Source organism: Oncorhynchus masou, chromosome 14 (genome assembly GCF_036934945.1).
Source record: "Oncorhynchus masou masou isolate Uvic2021 chromosome 14, UVic_Omas_1.1, whole genome shotgun sequence".
Taxonomy (NCBI): Eukaryota; Metazoa; Chordata; class Actinopteri; order Salmoniformes; family Salmonidae; genus Oncorhynchus; species Oncorhynchus masou.
This window is the reverse complement of record NC_088225.1, coordinates 13493217-13513521: the sequence shown is the minus strand read 5'-3', so window position 1 is coordinate 13513521 and position 20305 is coordinate 13493217. Positions and strand designations below refer to the sequence as shown.

The following is a 20305-nucleotide window of genomic DNA, read 5'->3' as shown; positions in this document are numbered from 1 at the left end:
GGGGGGGGGGGGGGGGGTAGTTGGCCAAAAGAGAGGGTGTGACCAAGGCTGGGTGGCAGGGGGGTGGACAGAGTCAGTAAGCTTCATTACGACTGATCAACAGGCACAGGTGACCCAGTTTCTGATGCCCTTTGACCTTATTACATTCCTTGAGCCCACAGTGCGTGCCACTCCTGACCTCGTTTGTCACCAAGCTGACCCCTAATGGTAACCATTGACGTAGTTGTTATAAGGCCCTGTGTCACATGTAGCAGTAACCTCTTTTTTGGACTGCTAACTGGTCGAGCTTGTTTCCTCTCATTCCTTCTCCCTCCTTGCCCATTCACTCCACAGGACAGACAGGACAGTGGGCCCAGTACAACCATTGATGAGGCTGAGATTTTATGTCAACCCCAAACAAAGGAATAATGAATGAGAAAGTGTATGCTCTTTGTTCACAGGGTGCTATCTGGGTTTTGTCCAAGCCTCGTCCTCACAAAACCCCAATGTGCTTACTCATAATGGCCTGGTGACACATATAGTACATGGCACAGTAAAATGGCTGTTGTTAGCTTAAATTGTTCCCAACAGGGAAAGTACAGTAAATGGCCTTGTACTTATTTAAATTAAAGTGAAACAGAAACCAAAGTCCAAATCCGCTTGTTCTCAGTCTCTTCATTTTCACTGTTTCTGCTCTGTCATCTGGGCTGCATACAGACGCAGAGCCTTTCTCTCTCTGTCCAGACGCAAGCTCTCTAATTTAGACCTCTGTCTGCTCTTTATCTTCCCTCTATACATCTTAAATTAGCATCAGTTAGGAGATTGTTTGACTTCAAATGCATAGCTATTTGAAAAGAGCTTTGTTTGATTGAAATGAATGACTACTTGGTCTATGTTTCGTGTGAAGAGTAAAGTGTACACAGACTGTTGAAACATAGGAAAGCATATTTACATGTAGAGTGTAATACTAATGTGCACATGTGTTTAAGAGGGAGTGTGAATATGTGCATGCACACATACTGTAGTGTAGTAAAGTGTACCTGCATAAGGATGTAAATGCATGGAGGGAGCTAAACCTGATAGTGTGTAGCAGTAGAGGCGTGTACACATGTAGGTGCACGAAGGTGTGTGTGTGTTTCTGCCCTCTCCGTCTCCTCCGTTCTGCTCTACTCTTCTACCAGTGTGGAAGTCAACAGAAGAGTTCCTGTTCTAGGTTTAAAAATAACTCTGGGACTTAAATTCCTCTCTCTCTCTTTCCTCTTTTCTCCCTCCCTCTCCCATAACCTCTCTCTCTTCACTTATTTTGGAACAGGCTGTGTTCTTTCTCTCACTCCCAGTCACCCTGCCCCTTCCCATGTGGCAGCATTGAGACACACACCCAATGCTGATGTGATTTGAGCAATCACAGGCCATATACATACAGTTTTAGTACACAAAAATATCTGTGTGTGTTTGTGTAACAGAATGCACCTCAACAGGTGTGGCAAGCAAGAGCTCCCTCCTGACTTGAACAAACACTCCACACCTGTCCCCCTTCTCTTCTGATCCTCCCCCTTCGCCTCGCATGTGTAAACCAGTGGAGGCTGCTGAGGGGAGGGCAGCTCATTTTAATGGCTGGAATGGAGCAAATGGAATGGCATATGGTTATGTGTTTGATACCATTCCACCAATTCCTCTCCAACAACTACCACAAGCCGGTCCTCCCCGATTGTTGTATGTTTGTATTTATTTAACCTTTATTTAACTAGGCAAGTCAGTTAATAACAAATTCTTATTTACAATGAAGGCCAACCAAAAGGCAAAAGGCCTCCTACGGGGTGGGAGCTGGGATTAAAAATACAAATATAAAATAAAAATACAGGACAAAACACACATCACAACAAGAAAGACAACGCTACATAAAGAGAGACCTAAGACAACAACATAGCAAGGCAGCGACACATGACAACACAGCATGGTAGCAGCACAACATGAAAACAACATGGGCAATTAAGGTACCATCAACCTCTTGCGGTGTAAACACACTGTCTATCCCTCTTACACACCCCATGCCTTCCCTCCAGCTGACCATCTCTTTTTTACCTTTCTCATGGAACCAACTTTTGTTGTTTTGGAATAAAAGTTGGTAATGGAGAAATTAGGTCTGAACTGCCAGTCATGAAATGGCAGACCTCATCTTTCTTTTCAGTGATCTCACAGAACTATCCCCCTTATTTACTCTCTCTCTCTCTGTTCTCAGTCTCTCCCGCTCTTTTTCTATTTCCACCACAGAAGGTTTGTGGCACCTTAATTATGGAGGATGCTTTGAATGGTATCAAATACTTTAAACCCATGGTTTGATGCCGTCACCTCTCTGATTCAGAGGGGTTGGGTTAAATGCGGAACTGACAGTATCCCCTTTTCCCTTTCCATTCCATTCGCTCCGTTCCAGCCATTATTATAAGCCGTCCTCCCCTCAGCTGCCAACGCCCACCTTTTTCCCGCTCCTTCCCCTCCCCCTTCACCTTCCCGCTTACCGCCGTGAATTCCATTTGATCATAAACGGGGAGGATTTCCACTGAAGTAGTCAAAGATCTGAAAACAAACCAGTGTCACTTTAGCTATTACCAGTTGACGTTTGCTGTCAACATAGAATGCAAAGGTCAGCAGAAAGGTCATTGAATATTTGCAATGTCTATGCGTGGATATCCATCTTAGTGAGAGAGAGAGAGAAGTGTGTGTGTGTGTGTGTAAATTTTGAGTGTCTGTGCGTGTGTGTTTTCTGTTGGTGTTATATATGGGAGTGTATGTGTGCGTTGGGTGGGACCAGTTCAGACTACAGTGGAAAGGACACGTCCTTTGATGAGTCATGGTAACCTAAGCTTTGAGGAAATATGAAAACAACAACACGGATGTGAGTGTGTCCATCTATTACTTAGCCCTTCATTTTCTCTCGCTGGTTGAGGATCTTCTTACCGTGACCAATTACATCACCTCATTACACAGTCAGGAAGAGACAGAGATGGATTGAGTGGGAAGAGGATAAAGGAGTGTGTGTATGTGTGTACAGTCTGCGTGTCTTCAGTAAAACAGTGTGTAATGTGGCACGCTTTGTCGTTACAGTTCGTGTCAGTGTACAGTACCAGTTTAAAGTTTGGACACACCTTCTCATTGAAGGGTTTTTATTTATTTTTTGAAGACCTAAACTATGTAATAACACACATGGATTCATGTAGTAACTAAAAAAGTGTTAAACAAATCAAAATATATTTATATTCTTCAAAGTAGCCACCCCTTTTCTTGATGACAGCTTTGCACACTCTTGGCACACTCTTGGCATTCTCTCAACCAGCTTTATGAGGAATGCTTTTCCAACAGTCTTGAAAGAGTTCCCACATATGCTGAGCACTTGTTGGCTGTTTTTCCTTCACTCTGCAGTACAACTGCTCACAAACCATCTCAATTAGGTTGAGGTCAGGTGATTGTGGAGGCCAGGTCATCTGATGCAACACTCCATCACTCTCCTTATTGGTCAAATAGCCCTTACACAGCCTGGAGGTGTGTTTTGGGTCATTGTCCTGTTGAAAAACAAATGAGAGTACCACTAAGCGCAAACCAGATGGGCTGGCGTATTGCTGCAGAATGTTGTGGAAGCCATGCTGGTTAAGTCTGCCTTGAATTCTAAATAAATCACTGACAGTGTCACCAGCAAAGCACTCCCACACCATCACACGTCCTCCATGCTTCACGGTGGGAACCACACATGCAGAGATCATCCGTTCACCTACCCTGCGTCTCACAAACACACGGCGGTTGGAACCAAAAAAATCTCAAATTTGGACCAAAGGACAGATTTCCACCGGTCTAATGTCCATTGCTTGTGTTTCTTGGCCTAAGCAAGTCTCTTCTACTAATTGGTGTCCTTTAGTAGTAGTTTCTTTGCAGCAATTCGATCATGAAGGCCTGATTCATGCAGTCTCCTCTGAACAGTTAATGCTGAGATGTCTGTTACTTGTACTCTGTAAAGCATTTATTTGGGTTGTAATTTGAGGTGCAGTCAACTCTAATGAACTTATCCATTAGGGCATAGACAACTCGCAACTCTGGGTCTTCCTTTCCTGTGGCGGTCCTCATGAGAGCCAGTTTCATCATAGCGCTTGATGGTTTTTGTGAATGCATTTGGAAAAACTTTAAAAGTTCTTGACATTTTCCAGATTGACTGAACTTCCTGTCTTAAAGTAATGATAGACTGTTGTTTCTCTTTGCTTATTTGAGCTGTTCTTGCCATAATATGGACATGGTCTGTTTACCACCCCTGCCTTGTCACAACACAACTGATTGGCTCAAACGCATTAAGAAAAGAAATTCCACAAATTAACTTTTAAAAAGGCACACCTGTTAATTTAAATGCATTCCAGGTGACTACCTCATGAAGCTGGTTGAAAGAATGCCAATAGTGTGCAAAGCTGTTATCAAGGCAAAGGGTGGCTTCCTCGAAGAATCTCAAATATAAAATATATTTTGATTGAACACTTTTTTGGTTACTACATGATTCCATGTTTTATTTGATAATTTTCATGTCTTCACTATTATTCTACAATGTAGAAAATAGTAAAAAATAAAGAAAAATCCTTGAATGAGTAGGTGTGTTCAAACTTTTGACTGGTACTGTATGTTTGCATGATTGCTGTACAGTTTAACAGTGTGTCAGTGGATTGTGGTATGTGCATCTACCTCTTAACACAGTATCAGTGTGTAACAGGGCACACTCTGTGGTCAAAGTGTGTTCCAGCTCTGGTAAACCGAGAGATTCCTGTGTCCGTGTCCATGGGAGCGAGCCCTGGATTAGCCCGACTGTTCTCACCTCCGTTCCGCTCTGCTTTGGTCTGGACTCACCACCACTGGACCTTTAGCACACTCCCTTCAATAGATGTCTGTGAGAGGAAGAGAGAGCGACGAATGAAGGCCACGTGGAGGGGCACCATGGGAACCTATGAGGAAGGTAAGATGGATGTTGACGACAGGCAGGATATGGAAGGAGGAGAGAGTGGTGGACTGAAAGGGGTGGTTATTACTATCATTTTCACCATCACCTTTGTAGAGTTGTGCAATATTTTGGTATATCAGAGCTAATTCCACTGAAACGTCTACACGCCCATCTATATGTATACTTTATCTGTCTCGCTATCCTCGTCTAGTATTTCTATAAAGAAGGGGACCAAATTCCTAACTGTTTTCTATGGCTGTTCCAGTATTAATGTAGCACACACTAGCCATCTGAGTATATTTATCTTGCCATTCACAAAACAGTAGCTGGACAGAGGTATGCGTGTAAAAACAACTTAAAAGCATCAATAATATTATATTTTATTCAAACATAAATAAATAAACACCAAACGCCAGGTCCTCTTTGGAATGTAGTAATTCCGATTTTTTATGAATGAACGCATTCATAGTTGGCCACGCCTCAAACCCCTCCTCCCCGTTTGGAATACCCTGGCCTCATGCCCGCCTCTTAATTGGCTAGACCGACTGTGGTAGGCGGAGCTGCAACAAAAGCACGGGGGCAATATATAACGGAGCTGCAAAAAGGAATCGATTGAAATGTGCAGGTGTTGATATTCTATGAAGAACACTACACATTAATTTTGGAATTACTGCGCCTTGTTTGACAGTTCCCGTTGTGGGGTTTATGTTCGTGGACTAAAACAACAATTATCTTCTTGTGACAGTAGTTATATTTTCTTAATTTTTTAATTCAATTGCCATTTGACAACATGAGGACGTTAATATTGCCTGTTCTATTTCAAATGACGACTATTGGCTTGGTAAGTGTATGGAATGTTTTTGTACTATTTTGGCTTCAGCCAAACTTGTGTACAAATTGTAAATAGAAGTTCACGTTTGTGGTCGGTCTCCTGTCAGCACAGTGGCGGGTGTCAACAGACTGCACCACCCGCAAGCGTACTGGTCCTCTGTCTTCGGCGTAATAAGAAATACCTTTGGGTCTCTGAATATTGCGTTAATGTGAAGGCACTGCGAATTTGATGTTACAGTTGAGTAAATGCTGTCGTTTTACCTTTTACAGTGAACATTTATGGCCAGATGGGGACACCCCACTACTAAAATCTGTTTCCAGAAAGAAAGTAGGGTACTGTACTCTGTAATGAAAGTGATGTTGACCACAGTGTATTCTATACACTAACATAGAGACAGAAGGAAACAGCGTAGTTATCTGAATCTAATGCATGACATGACAGATGATGTTAACCAGATGCCAGTGCTCATGTTTTACATGGGTTCCTGAATATCATTGGAATATTGGACCACGACTGCCCTTTAAACCCCAGTGGTACACAATAACCCAATTAGGGCTCCCAAACCGAGATGAAAAGTGACACATTCAGGTCTGGAAATAGATGGAACCCGCTGTGTGGAAACAATTTAGACCCCACCACTCAATCCCCCTGGCCCAGGATGGCATGGCAGCAGAGGGATACCTTGGATAGTCTTATCCTGTAGACAGGCTGTAGACAGGCAGACCCAAACCCTTTTTACCAGGGTTCTGGGGGGCTGTGGTGTTGGGACTCAGGGAGGGGGGTCGCAATGAATTTCTCTTTCATCCTTGCCAAGAGGAAGGTGACCGCGACAGAGAGTGAGAAAGTGTCCCAGGGGGTTAGTGCTGCTGGGTATTTAGTGAATATTTAAGCCAACCACACTTTGAAGATCTTCTGTGCTCTGTGTAGCCTGACCACTTGAAACAAACAGTTTCTCATTCTATTAATGTTTAGGCTATGAACGGCCCTCATTGAAATCCTTTTTTCAATCTTCTGTATTGCACCATTCCCTCCAACCTGCCCCCTGTAGGTGAGTGCTGGCTGCCCTGTGATGTGTGAGTGCCCGACTGGCCCCCCCTCCTGTCCCCCGGGGGTCAGCTCTGTACCTGACGGTTGTGGCTGCTGTAAGGTGTGTGCTGCCCAGCTCAACCAGAACTGCCACGACTCACACCCCTGTGACCACCACAAGGGGCTGGAGTGTAACTATGGCAATGACGTGAGCCACACTCATGGCATCTGCAGGGGTATGTAGAGAATACAAATGTGGTTGTCAGGGTTCATGAGGGTTGGGTTTAGCCTGGGGTTGTATGGATTCAATGAAAAGTGAATGTTGGTCGTCTTTGATATGGATCTGGGGTTTGAAACTGGTGCCATGTTTAGAAGACAGAGCATCTTCCTGAGCCATACTGCTGAGAGCAGGGGGCAGAATGTATGTATCTAGCTCTGTGTCTTGCCGCATGCGCACACACACAGGGGTATTTTTATGTGTGTGGGGGAGGGGAAGGGGGGTCTATATAAAGGAGGGTATTTGGGGGTGTTGTATGGAAGTCCCGCAGTGGGACTGACATTGTAAACAAGTCAAAATTCCTCTCTGGACTAAGAATAGAGGCTAAACTAGGGATAGAGTGTCTGCCTCCTCTACTGTCATTTCACTTCCTACTTCTCATACACAATTAGTTCTGGACCTTTCTTGTTGATGTGCCCATTCTCTATCTATTCCTTTTGTCTCTGTTGTTGTCCTTCTCCTCCACTTTGTTCATTACCTCACTCAACTTGAACTCCTTGTGTTTTAAGCAATACAACCAAAGGCATGGCCATAGGCTAGTGATACCTCAGAGGCTTCTACATACAGACATTAAGTCTATCCTTTAAAAAAAATCTGTCTCCCCTAACAGCGAAGCTCGAGGGTCGCCCCTGCGAATACAACGGACGGATCTACCAGAACGGGGAGAATTTCCAGGCTGGCTGCAAGCACCAGTGTACGTGCATTGACGGGGCGGTGGGCTGCGTGCCCCTGTGTCCCAGCCACGTGCCCCTGGCTTCGCCATCCTGCCCTGCCCCGCGCCTGGTCAAGGTGCCTGGGCAGTGCTGTCTCAGTATCGACTGCCACAAGGGCTCATCCGTTGTACCCCCAGTACAACGGCACCCACTGCCTCCAGCCTACCCGCCTTTCCCCTTCATGCCCTACCCTGCCTACCCCTACAAACCATACTCCAAGCCATACCACTACAAACCCAAGGATATCATGGGAAATGAGCTGGTGGAGGTGGAGAAGAAGTGGGACAAGCTGCGCGGGCACAAGCACCTGGCGGGTAAGAGAGGGCACCGTGATGTTGCCTTATAGTGCCGTCTGTTTCCCCCCTGCAGTAAAACGCCATGTTTGTGTTTTAGCCCCCGACTCACAAACAGACCCACTGTGCACTCCTAGCCTTTCCCCTGCATCTCCCTGTTTGTGTGCGTGTCAGTGTTTGAGTGCGCCATGTTTTCCACTACTTGTGCATCAGAGGCACACACACCACTCTCTCACAGCGTATACCTCTGTCGTCCAGCTTTTCCTTCTCTGTAATCACCCTCCTCTATGCGTCAGTGTTGCCTGTTCTGTGAATGAGGCCAGTGTGCTTACATCTCTCTCTGCCTCTCCCTCTGGTCCTCTCTTCCCCACTCTCTCCTTCCGTCCAGCATGGAGGCAGTTTGGAGGGCAGTGTGTGGTCCAGACCACGAGCTGGTCTCAATGCTCACGCAGCTGTGGGATGGCCGTGTCCTCTCGTGTCACCAATGACAACGCCCAGTGCAAGCTAGTGAAGGAGACGCGTCTGTGCAACATCCGGCCCTGCAGCCCCATGTCCATTCCCGTCAAGGTAAAGTGTGTGTGTGCGTGTAAAGGGTCTAGAAACCATAAAGAGCAACTGAAGGCAATAAACAACTTCTCTTGTAGTAAACAGCCTATGTGGCATTGATATTAGTCAAACTTTTATGCCCGGGGGTTGGGCTGACTTTTTTTTTACATGAAAAAGGGGGCCCTGGAGTAAAAATGGTTGGGAACCCTTGGGCTAGAAGAGTGAGTGACTGTGTACTGTTTTTGGTAGAGTGAAAGTACAAACGCTTCCCACATTCTTACACACACGAGACACCCACATCAAAGCACTCCTCAATGACCCAAATCTCATTCTGTCGCATTTCGTAATGAGGAGAATTGAAACCATGGCTAATTCAGGAAGTAGAGCCCACCTTTAAGGAAGGGATTGCAGCGGTCACCATTTTGGTGTGGCAACCATTTACTAGTCCCCCTGCCTTCATACATTGTAGGTACATGTATTTAGGTCAATGCCTATATCCCAGTCTAAACCTTAAGAGACTGTGTGGACAGGGGTGTGCCCACGAGGTCACATCCATATTAATATCATTGTATTAAGTGCCCCTCCCTCTGGCAAGCTCCCCCAGTATAGAGTGGGTCTGAGCCCACTCTATTCACAGTACTGTTGCTTGTGGAACAAGTTCAACTGAACTGTGAATGGAAAAAGCATCATTATTAGTCCTATAGACCAACAGTACAAGGCAGTAAATAGTTGTGACAGTGGAATGTAGAGACTCATATCCTTGAGTTCTGTGGGAGCTAACATGTAGCCACATCCACCATGCTACCAGCCTCTCGCACTCTGCCCAGGTCTCTGTGAGGTGATAATAGGCCCTTGTATGTATGACGCAACCCGCTCTCTATTCTCCCACTCCCTCACTTTCTCTCATTTCATGCAACACCCTTAAACACTCTCCCCCACTACATCTCACCAGAGCAGTGATACACTGATGAGTCTGATTGTTAGGCACCTGTCTTAATATGTTCCCTCTGTGTTTTGAGAGTTGTTGGGGCGTTAATGTCACACCATGCTACCTCATAACTGTTGGTGTTGGATGCCCATCCATACTATCACCATGCCCCTCTCTAGCCCTGTTCTTGTTGTTTTGAACTTTCCTTGTGCCAGCATAATAACTGCAGTTGTGGTTCACTGGGATTGTACACTGGGATTGTGACTAACCCAGGCTCTTTCTCTTCTCCACAGAAAGGGAGGAAGTGCTCCCGTACCCACAAGGCCCCAGAGCCCCTGCGTCTGTCCTATGGTGGCTGCCGCAGCACGCGTCTCTACCGGCCCAACTACTGCGGCGTATGTGTGGACGGCCGCTGCTGCTCGCCCCGACACACACGCACCGCCTCCGTGACCTTTGCCTGCCCTGATGGTGAGCGCTTCGACCACTCCGTCATGTTCGTGCAGTCCTGCAAGTGCAGTGATAAGTGCAGTCATCTGAACGAGGCTGCCCTCCCACCCCAGCAGTGGCTCTACGGAGACACACATAAGTTCACCGACTAGTGTCCCCTTCAAATCCCTCACTCGCTCCCCATCACTTTACCCCCCAGCCAAGCCCCTGATAGAGAAGTAGTCCTAAGAGTATCTTTGACTAGACACTAGCCAGATGCAAAGATCCCCCACCACCCTCCTGGAGCATGTTTTGGGAGGCCTGGGTGAAGGAATTTGATAGTTTGATCTGCATTCTGGACAGAGATGTGTGACTAGTGCCGGCCTTAGAGTAGACACCCGGTCCATTGTGGTTCATCAACTGGAATCACCAAAGTGTGTAACTAGACAAACATGGATTTGTCTGGCCACCATTTTGTCACTCCCCATGCACTCCTGTACTCTGGGACTGAACCCGCACTGTGGGGACGATGGAGAAAGACGGGACACACCCAATGCAGACTCCAACACAGCTGCTGCACACACCCAGTAGACTTGTGGACTTGGGATGGTAAGGTGTTACATTTCATGGTGACTGCCAGCATAGAGTAGGCCTGTCAATGGCAAGCAGGTCTGGTTTGAGTGGAAGGAGAATCAGACAAGCAAGAAAACAGAATTACTTATCCAGTAGATTTCCAATACCTGCTATTTAGACACGAAAAGACAAAGTTTCTGTGGGACAGAAGATGGAGCCTCCACAGAATGCTCTGGAATGGACATTTGTATTTGTAATATTTATTGTTGTGACAGAGATGACAGTGGTTGCCAATGAGAGAAGAGATGCTGCTATGTTTGGAGCGGCATGACCGGAGGACCCTGAGAGAGATGATAAAACAGCTGAGATCTGTCAGCAGAGAGAGGGGAGTTCCAGGAAGTCTGGGACTTGGCCCCTGGTCTCACCAGTGTTCACTAATCAAACAGCCACATTACCTGAGCAATAGTGGACGAAGACAACTCCCCAAGGAGAGATGTTATGGTTAGAGACAGACTGGTGCAGAACCTGTTGGCTGAGGCTTAGGCTTTGTCTCTGTGTGTGATAAGTCATTACACAGTTGGACCAGTCTCCATTTCTTACTCAGCCCTGAAACAGTGAGACATTTAACATAGCGCCAGCGGAACAAGCCTCGGATTCTGGCATTGAGAAGTCGTGTTGCTGATTTGAAGCAAATTACAATCCTGACTGAGGGGTAGAAAGAGCCTCAGCCATCCTCTGGTTTGTTATAAAAATAAAAATGCCTGCATATGAAGTAAACGTATAATTTGCAACTAGCGGGCGGGACCGTTTCAGACTCAATCTGGCCTGTAATCTAGCAACTGATCCACAATACTCCACAAAACTCTTACTCATGTTGCTTTATGTTTGTGGCGTATAAATCTGCTCTCTGCCATTTGAAGGTTGACATGTCGACGATAACATCATGCTCATTAGACTGAAGCAGACATGAGGACACTACAAAGGGATCAGCACTACAGCGGTTAGAAATTTCCGCCTTTGCATGGACATGCGTCAGTCTGTTATAGCACCTCGAAGAGATTAGCATAACAGTTGTCTGAAGTTGGAGGTTAAGAGTCTGTATTGGTGAGACATGGACCTCTTTAGAATTGCCAAATTCTCCCCTATTAGGACGGGTTGATAATTAATGCACCTTGTTCATGACTTTCGTCTGAGATATACCACTCAGATTAAAATACATAATTCACATGCGTTTCCCTCTATGAAAAGTATTAGAGGATTCAAGTATTGAAGCCCATATTACATTCTAGTCCATGAGATTTTTAACCTGCCTTGTATAAGTGTTGATTTGTATTTTTCTATGATTCAACTTTTTGTACAACTTCTAGGTTGGGACAGGCTTTCATAGTTGCCGCACACAGCCTGTTAGGTGATTGATGGCAGTGTCTAACCACTCTTACCTATGTAAATTGTGATTTTAGGAGTCTTTGGTTTTATAACTGGACACTATAGAGCAGCCATAGATGCATCCTTGTTTGAGTTTGCCACACGCATGCCAATCCATTTGAGTTAACATATAACCAGTCCATGTACAGCTCGCACTGAGCAAGTCTGGGATCTGTGATGTGGGCACAGCACAGTCACTTAATCTCTATGCTTTATTAAACAAGAGATTGAAAACTTGTCGAGGCAAATATCTGGTTTTGTCCTAACTTTGATTTACTGTTCATGCTGCATTTGGAGAAAAAAATAATAATAGTACGTTTCACGAACACCCTGGATGTTGATGTGCTACCTAACAAAACAAGTGCACCCATTCAAAGTTCTGACGAGTAGAGTAGATACAACCGGAAGTGACTTTCGTGGCAGGTTGGGAAATGGGTTAGCGAAAATGCTTTTCTAAACCGCTACAAATGTCACGCCTGCACTCCTAGCTGTCGGCATTCTGCCTTCTCCCTATAGTTCTCAGCGTCGCCCAGGACTGGGTCATATGAACTACAATCCCGACGTGGCATTTTACCGTTTAGAAACGTTGGATTGCTTGCGATACAGCTTGCGACACATATGGCCCTCATCTTTCACCATCGAGAAAGTAATTCGATTAAGACGAGTTTCACAGATCTACACAGCTATGTATGGGTGCCTCTGTCAAAGCTACTGTTCCACATGGTCGGGAAAACGCTAGATAATCCGCAGTTACTCACCTCTCAATTGCCCGTAAACAAACACTAACATGGAGATAGGGTTAGCGTTCCCACTAGACCGCATTAAAAAAATGTAAATATTTAACCTTTGTTTTGGAAAATAATTTGGCTGATATTTAAGGTTACGCTTCCAAAACCATACCGCAAGCAATGCCTGTTACTGTTCAGACAGTCAGGGCTCTAAACAAGACACCATCGTCCAATGATTTATGTAATGAAATCATGGCATGATCAATGGCTATACTCCCTTTAGTCACAACCCTGTGTCATTAAAACTAGTTGGGGAAATATGGTTGTACTACTATACAGGGATGTGGCCAATTAGCATAAATAGGCTTTATTTGATAGATGCGTATAACCTTTTGATCCCTGTATAAATAAATTGTTCTATTAGGCAGATATACGATTACCCAATGGAAGGATGCTGCCGATGCCCCGCTCCCATTAAGAGCCATGATCACTGGTTCTTCCAAATCAGCCGCGATGGCCCCTCCTTTTACGAGCCCTTAACAAAGAATGAAGTTGTGCCTAGATTTCCCGTTCTTTGACAGTGAGCCAGCGTACAACCACCACATGCTTGAGACTCACAGTAAAAGTAACTTCCAAGAAGCCCTTCATAGACTTAACTGATGTTGCGTTTTAGATTTGGCCCAACGTTTTGTAAACTTGCATGCAATCAATAAAGCAATCTGAATGGGGAATTAATTGTCCTATTTAACTAGCAAAAAAAAAAATAGTAATTTGAAGATTTGCATAATGTGCACATCATAGTTAGTAACATGTAATCTGTCAAAATTAGACCAGGAACTGGCATTTTATAAAAAGTTTTAATTTCATTGACCAAACCACAACACAAGTTTAAAACCAGACAACCCCCAATGATACATTCAAATAAAATAAAAACTTATGGTAAACAGTCAAGGAACAGAGCTTTAAAATAAAACAGCGAGGAGGGTTTTTCATCCAAACAAGGACAGAGATTCAGGGTTAGGGGACACTTCAGGGATGGAGGACTCATCTGGACTGCTCAACTAGAAAGAAAAAGTGGTGGGTGAGGAAGGAGAGAAGAGACACTGTTCTGAAGACCATCTCCATAAGCAACAGCTGGGCATTCCAGCTTTAAACACAGGTTAATATGTACGGGGTCTCCATTCACTAAGACCTACCCAGTTCAGGGCTGAACCCACATTTGTCTTTATGGCACATAAGAAACCTGTGATTCATGCATGTCTCAGTGGACTAATCCACTGGAGGGCACAGTCAAAGGGATTGTGGCGAAGCGGCACAGCATGCGCTTTCCCGCCAGTTCATTGTGTGAATCATTTGCCCTTTGTTAGTGTCTATCAATTCCCCATCACAAGTAGTACATTTCCCATTGATTCACAATTTCTAATCTACAATGTTCACCATCATTTATGTTAATGCATTTACTATTACAGTCTTGTTCTCATTGTCAGTGCACACAACTTAGGCTACACTTGTGAGAAACAACTTTAGATGTATTTAATTCCATTTACTAGTTGTCAATTTAGTAATTGTCTGTTGTTTAAAGCACTCCTGTCAATGTGGAATATAGAAGTAGGCATAAGGCTACCTGGCCTGCTTGCAAATGTAGACCTATAAAAATAAGCCAATTGGGAGATACGATTGCATTTCTGATTGGTTTAACTCACCACTAATGACTTGGAGCTTTAAAAGTAACTTGTCACCTCAAACAGCAAGTAAACAGTCTGTTAACATACATTGAGAATGACAATAGTTACGCAATGTAGTTAAACTCCTGAGTGAAAGGGGAAATTATCATGCTCTGATCTAGTGGAAATGGCAAAAATAAGCCTTCCTGATTACTTCTTATCCCTTTTGCAAATAGCCTACAGTGGCTTCTGTTCAGAGCTCACTGGTGCAGCAAAACAGGGGCCCAGAATATTTTATATCATGTTACAATTTTGCTAGCGCACGCATCGTGCTGGACCCAACTGATAATATTTTGAGTTTGTTGCAGACAGGCGTAGCCAATGTGATTTATAGGATATTTATAAAATCAGGATAATTTCTATCTGCAGGCTGCAATGTTTCCAGTTGTTGGCTTTTTTTACATAGTTGGCAATAGAAGTGACTTATATTTGTATATAATTTATTACCACTATTCCATAAAAAAAAGTGCATATGAAACCCTCAACTGGCACACAAAATCGGTAGAAATTGACTAAATTGGCATTCCACGTGAAAAAAAAGTTGCCGACCCCTGGAGTAACATATTAGTGGCAACTTCAGGAGCATAACAGCAGAATCTGTGAAGGCCAGCAGGAGGATGGTCAGGTACTGGATCACACCTGTTGTATTCAGCGCACGTGACAAATAAACTTTGATTTGATATTTCCTCAAAATGTGTGCTTAAAGCACACGTCAGACACTTCTCCTCCCGTGGACCGAATTCATCAATCAAGGTCACTGTTTAGTAAGGAACTCCACACCTGGTTGTGAAGGTCTTAATTGAAAGGAGGAACCAAAACCCAGCAGACACTAGGCCCTCCAAGGAATGAGTGACATCCCTGGCTTAAAGCATCAGACAAGCTGTTTGGAAAGGGATTTTTTTGGGGGGGGAAAATAACTAAAATATTGCCCAACGGGGCCTCCCGGGTGGCGCAGTGGTCTAAGGCACTGCATCGCAGTGCTAGCTGTGCCACCAGAGACCCTGAGTTCAAGCCCAGGCTCTGTTGCAGCCGGCCGCGTCCTGGAGGTACATGGGGCTACGCACAATTGGCCTAGCGTCGTCCGGGTTAGTGAGGGTTTGGCTGGTAGGGATATCCTCGTCTCATCGCGTACTAGCAACTCCTGTGGAGGGCCGGGCACAGTGCGCGCTAACCAGTTCGCCTCCGACACATTGGTGTGGCTGGCTTCCGGGTTGGATGCACGCTGTGTTAAGAAGCAGTGTGGCTTGGTTGTGTTTCGGAGGATGCATGGCTTTCGACCTTCGTCTCTCCCGAGCCCGTACGGGAGTTGTAGCAATGAGACAAGATAGGAACTACTAACAATTGGATACGACGAAATTGGGGAGAAAAAGGGGGGTAAAATTCAAAAATAAATATAAATCGACCAAAGAACAGATGACTTGAGCGGCGAAGATTTTTGTGGAGGACAGCCCTACGTGGCAGTCCAATTCTCTTGTCACCACCATTAATTACTCAGTGAGTTATTATACCAGGCAATTATCTTGGGGGTTTCAATGAGCTAACTATATCCCCCTGACCCTTCAGGCCCAGCATTAGAGTACTATAATGATAAACAGAAGTTGCATACCCCAGACAACACAGGGCACATTGACATTTGTTATGATAGCCAAGTCCATTTTAGACCCTCTTCACTACATTCACTCCCTTTTAACATTGAATTAAACAATTACCAGCAGACAGCGACAGAAAGACATAACTATGACTCATCTTATAAGAACAACAAGTAATGTCAGTTTGAATGGAGAAACCTCCGTGGGAGGCTGCATGTATAAGGATGGAGAGAGCCTTACTGTAAGTGGAAATGTCGATCTCTTCTGGCAGCTCAGCCACATTGACCTCAAAGCGGTCCTGCACGTCATTCAAAGTCTTGGCATCTGTCTCGTCTGACACAAAGGTCACAGCCAGACCCTTGGTTCCAAACCGCCCAGCACGGGCCACCTGAGGGGCAAGAGTGTCAGATGGGAGTGACAACTCAAAGAATATATGAGCCTTTAGAGGGAGATCTACAGAGTCCAATGACAAGTTGATAAAATAGTCAGATGCAATCATCAAAATAGGTATTTGGAAATACCATTCACTACCAGAAGACAGGTGTTTGAGGCGCCATCAATTATGTGACTCACCCTGTGTAAGTATGTGTCTGAGTCCTCAGGCATGTCGTAATTGAAGACAATATTGACCCGCTCGATATCCATCCCTCGGCCAAACAGGTTGGTGGCCACCAAGATCCGCCTTTGGAAGTCTTTGAACTGCTGATACCGGGACAGCCTGGGGATAGACAGCCAGAGAGGATTAACACAGCTGCTATAGGCATTACTAGATGTAGAGGCTGCCCTTTGAAGGAAACCGTGTTGAGTTAAATGAGGCTTTCAGCTGCATTAAAAGTCAGCATTTGGGGCTCCATTTAATTGGAAATTTGTGAGAGAAAGGCGTGCATGTAAGCAACAGAGACGGACCTCTCCTCCTGAGCCATGCCCCTGTGGATGGCAATGGCAGGGAAGTTCTGTTCCACCAGTAGCTGAGAAAGCGCCACACAGCGCTGCACTGACTTGACAAAGATCACCACCTAGAGGTACACAGGTGACATTACTGAAATATAGCAAACATTCACAGGGAAACAGCACAAATACGACTACTTCTTACAGGGATAAAAATGATAAATTTCGTGTTGGTTTACCTGGTTGAACTCCAGCACATCAAGCAGGTCAAAGAGCTTGCGGTTCTTCTCGCTGTCCTTCAGCTTGCAGTAGTACTGCTGCAGACCGTGCAGTGTCAGCTTGGTTTCATCATCTACAAACACCTCCATGGGCTACAGGAGACAGAGCATGTCACTTCGGAACCACAAAAATCTCTATGAAGTCAATGCAAAGACAGTTGTTTGTAAAACAGCATTTGGAGTCCAATAACCGCATGAAGTGGCAGTGCTACCCCCTGCACTCACATCCTGCATGAACTTGCGGCAGACCGGTCGAATCTCCTTGCTGAGGGTGGCGCTGAACATCATGCACTGCTTCTCATGTGGTGTTAGCCTGAAGATGTCCTGTACGTCACGCCTCATGTCTGAAACAAGAGAAATGGGAACATGGATAAAACAGCCAAGTCTCAAACTACCCCCCAGAACAGCCAAGTACCCAGACATCCATTATGCTCAGTCTACATGTTATAACAGATTTCCACAGGGGTAAACCCTTGTTCACACATTACGTTCAAGATTGCAATTGCTAGAATTCATATTTCGGGGGGGAAATAACAAAAATGGGTTGAATTAGAAGTTTAGTGAGAAAGGAGCATTTCCAAAAAGGACAGGAATAATAAGCAGGACTCACCCAACTGCTCCAGCATCTTGTCACACTCATCCAGGACAAAGTGCTTGACGTTCTTTAGGTTGAGGGTCTTGTTGCGGATGAGGGCCAGGATTCGGCCAGGGGTTCCCACCACAATGTGAGGGCAGTTCTTCTTCAGCACATCCTCATCCTTCTTGATAGACAGGCCCCCAAAGAACACTGCTGCCTTGACTGTGGGCATGTACTTGGAGAAGCGCTCGTACTCTTTGCTGATCTGGAAGGCCAGCTCTCGTGTGTGGCACATTACGAGAACTGACACCTAGAGGAAAGAGTATTTGATGCTAATAGAACACTTGCAGGTTATGCATAACACATATTTGAAACTTGATATTCCAGAGGCATTTGCAGAATGCAGACACTGACCTGTCCATCCACAGGCTCGATCTGCTGTAGTGTGGCAAGAACAAACACTGCAGTCTTGCCCATACCAGACTTAGCCTGGCACAGGATGTCCATGCCCAGGATGGCCTGAGGGATGCACTCATGTTGAACTGGAAAACAATGAGACATTTGGTCAGTACACCATCTTTATTCAAACAAAAAAGCCATTGTTTACCATAACACACCTTGAAGAACACATGCATTGTAATTGACAAGAAAGTCCATCAACACCCAATGACCATGGACACTCAGCCTTCTATAGTCCTATACATGCACGCCATTGTATCCAGACATGCCGTGCAGCAATTCATGACCTCCATTTATGCCACTCCCAGCACTCATCCACCCATTGCACTCACCTTCAGACGGATGCTCAAAGCCACAGTCGACAATCGCGCGGAGCAGCTCTGGTTTGAGCAGGAAGTCTCTGAAACCAGAGCTGTGGATGGAGACATAGGAGCCCTTCACCTCCTTCTTGCCTGCTGGGGCAGTGGTCTCTGGGGCTCCCTGGGGCTCCTCATCCTCTTCATAGTCCAGCAGCTCATTCTCAGCATCATTCTCAGCCATTCTGCCTACAGAAATAATTTTTAGAGGAGGGGGGGGGTGGATAATGGCTGGTCACTAGTTGTCACCATTTGCTTTTGACTAAAGATTGTTGTTGTCCCCCCCACCATGTTTTTTTAAAATAAAGAGATGTATTCAATCAGGAGATTTAGTGGTTAACAGACTAACATCGCCACTATCTAACTACTTACAATGGAAATAAGCAATACCCTTTGGTAACGTTAGTCTACATCAGAGCCCTCTATAAAGTTAACATTCAGTAACGCCAAACCATCATAATGTTTAAATAAATAATGACGTTGACAGTTGCAGGAAACGTCTCAAACTAGCTAAGGCATTACTATCCAGTTAAATTAAGTAGTTGGCTAATGTTAGTTGCAAACTAGCCACGTTCAACAGCAAAATAAACAGCTCGATTATGTATTACAAACAAAACCAGGGGCCATGGTTGCTCGCTAGCAAGCAATTTGTAATAAATGGTAAGCGACTAAAAGGTTTCGTCAACAAGGGTTGGGATCGGCTAGCTCCGTAGCTTGTTTACGAGTAAATTCAGAGATATCTCTGGTAACGTAACATCTGTATAGCAATGCAAACGTTACATTCGTATAGCAAAGAATGTCATGAATCGACTGCCTTTGCCGCACACAGCTCAAGCCAACCTAGTTAGCTAAATTACTAGCAGTTCTGGTAGCTAACGTTAACTAATACAACTAGCAATGTAGCGAGCTATCGAACTAAGCCAACTATTGTCCAAATTACACAACATGTTCATTCACACGTGGCTAACTCCAATGCTTTGCACGACTTGGACCGGTTTTGGTTAGCTTACGTTAGTCCTAGCCTAGCTAGCAAAATAGCCTTCGTTATTCCCAGATGCCTTGCTCAGAACACTGCTTTACAATGAATTTGCCAAAATAATGCTTATCCGAAAACCATCAAAAGTTGTTCGTAATTTATAATACAACTACGAGAACCAGAATATTCCAAAAAATGACACAATTAAGCAATATTAGCTTCCGTCTTACTTTACAACGATGTTACAATTCAATCTCCGAAAAATGCTCCTCAAAACCACATGGAGAGGAGGCCTCAGTTTATACGACAGGCCACAACTTCCGCCTCCACTAAATACAGCAATATCATTGGTTTGTTTTACGTGTCAGTTTGACGAAACTACACTTAATCGTATCACTATTGGCCAAGTCAAGCTGTCAATCATCAGTGACGATAGATGTTTTATAACTAACCAAGATAGCCCACAGACTGTCGTTTCCAATGGGAAATAGTGGGCAAGAGCCAAGCCGCTCTGGAGACAATGGACCTGATCGGACAGCTCATGCACGAACTAGCGAGATTCTTTTAGCCTCTTCTAGCACGCATCTGCATATTTCCGTTAGGGAACGCCTGCTCTGTGAAGTGCAAAGTCTACAAATCTTAAATCCGCCTGTTGTCTTTCATTAACATTTTCGATTGTGTTTTATATTTAGTAATCTAATACCTTATAAAAACGTATTGAGCAGAAGTAAATTAAGCCATGAAAA

At 44.8% G+C, this 20305-nt stretch overlaps 2 protein-coding genes across 3 annotated transcripts; one reads left to right on the top strand and one right to left on the bottom strand.

Annotated features, from left to right (window-relative positions):
• Positions 1–5575: 5575 nt before the first annotated feature.
• Positions 5576–12187, top strand: LOC135554296 (CCN family member 1-like). The gene is made up of 5 exons (XM_064986513.1): positions 5576–5786; positions 6826–7039; positions 7691–8107; positions 8475–8653; positions 9854–12187. Exons 1-5 carry the CDS (start codon positions 5736–5738, stop codon positions 10157–10159), a joined length of 1167 nt encoding a protein of 388 aa, XP_064842585.1. The 5' UTR covers positions 5576–5735; the 3' UTR covers positions 10160–12187.
• A 1363-nt stretch (positions 12188–13550) lies between these two features.
• Positions 13551–19874, bottom strand: LOC135554295 (ATP-dependent RNA helicase DDX39A-like). 2 transcript variants are annotated; one of them, XM_064986511.1, is made up of 10 exons: positions 19790–19874; positions 18560–18772; positions 18183–18310; positions 17802–18078; positions 17417–17535; positions 17153–17284; positions 16932–17041; positions 16599–16743; positions 16266–16413; positions 13551–13773 (listed from the first exon to the last, which is right to left on the bottom strand). In XM_064986511.1, exons 2-10 carry the CDS (start codon positions 18765–18767, stop codon positions 13757–13759), a joined length of 1284 nt encoding a protein of 427 aa, XP_064842583.1. In that variant the 5' UTR covers positions 18768–18772; positions 19790–19874; the 3' UTR covers positions 13551–13756. The 2 variants fall into 2 exon arrangements, with proteins under 2 accessions (XP_064842583.1, XP_064842584.1); XM_064986512.1 differs by lacking the exon at positions 19790–19874 and adding an exon at positions 19594–19738.
• Positions 19875–20305: the final 431 nt, after the last annotated feature.

Coding starts and splice junctions, on each gene's coding strand:
- LOC135554296 (XM_064986513.1), top strand. CDS start 5,736: ATGAGGACGTTAATATTGCCTGTTCTATTTCAAATGACGACTATTGGC. Junction 8,108..8,474: donor CGGGCACAAGCACCTGGCGG/GTAAGAGAGGGC, acceptor CCTTCCGTCCAG/CATGGAGGCAGTTTGGAGGG. Junction 8,654..9,853: donor CCATGTCCATTCCCGTCAAG/GTAAAGTGTGTG, acceptor TCTTCTCCACAG/AAAGGGAGGAAGTGCTCCCG.
- LOC135554295 (XM_064986511.1), bottom strand. CDS start 18,767: ATGGCTGAGAATGATGCTGAGAATGAGCTGCTGGACTATGAAGAGGAT. Junction 18,311..18,559: donor CTTTGAGCATCCGTCTGAAG/GTGAGTGCAATG, acceptor ATTGTTTTCCAG/TTCAACATGAGTGCATCCCT. Junction 16,414..16,598: donor CAGACACATACTTACACAGG/GTGAGTCACATA, acceptor CTTGCCCCTCAG/GTGGCCCGTGCTGGGCGGTT.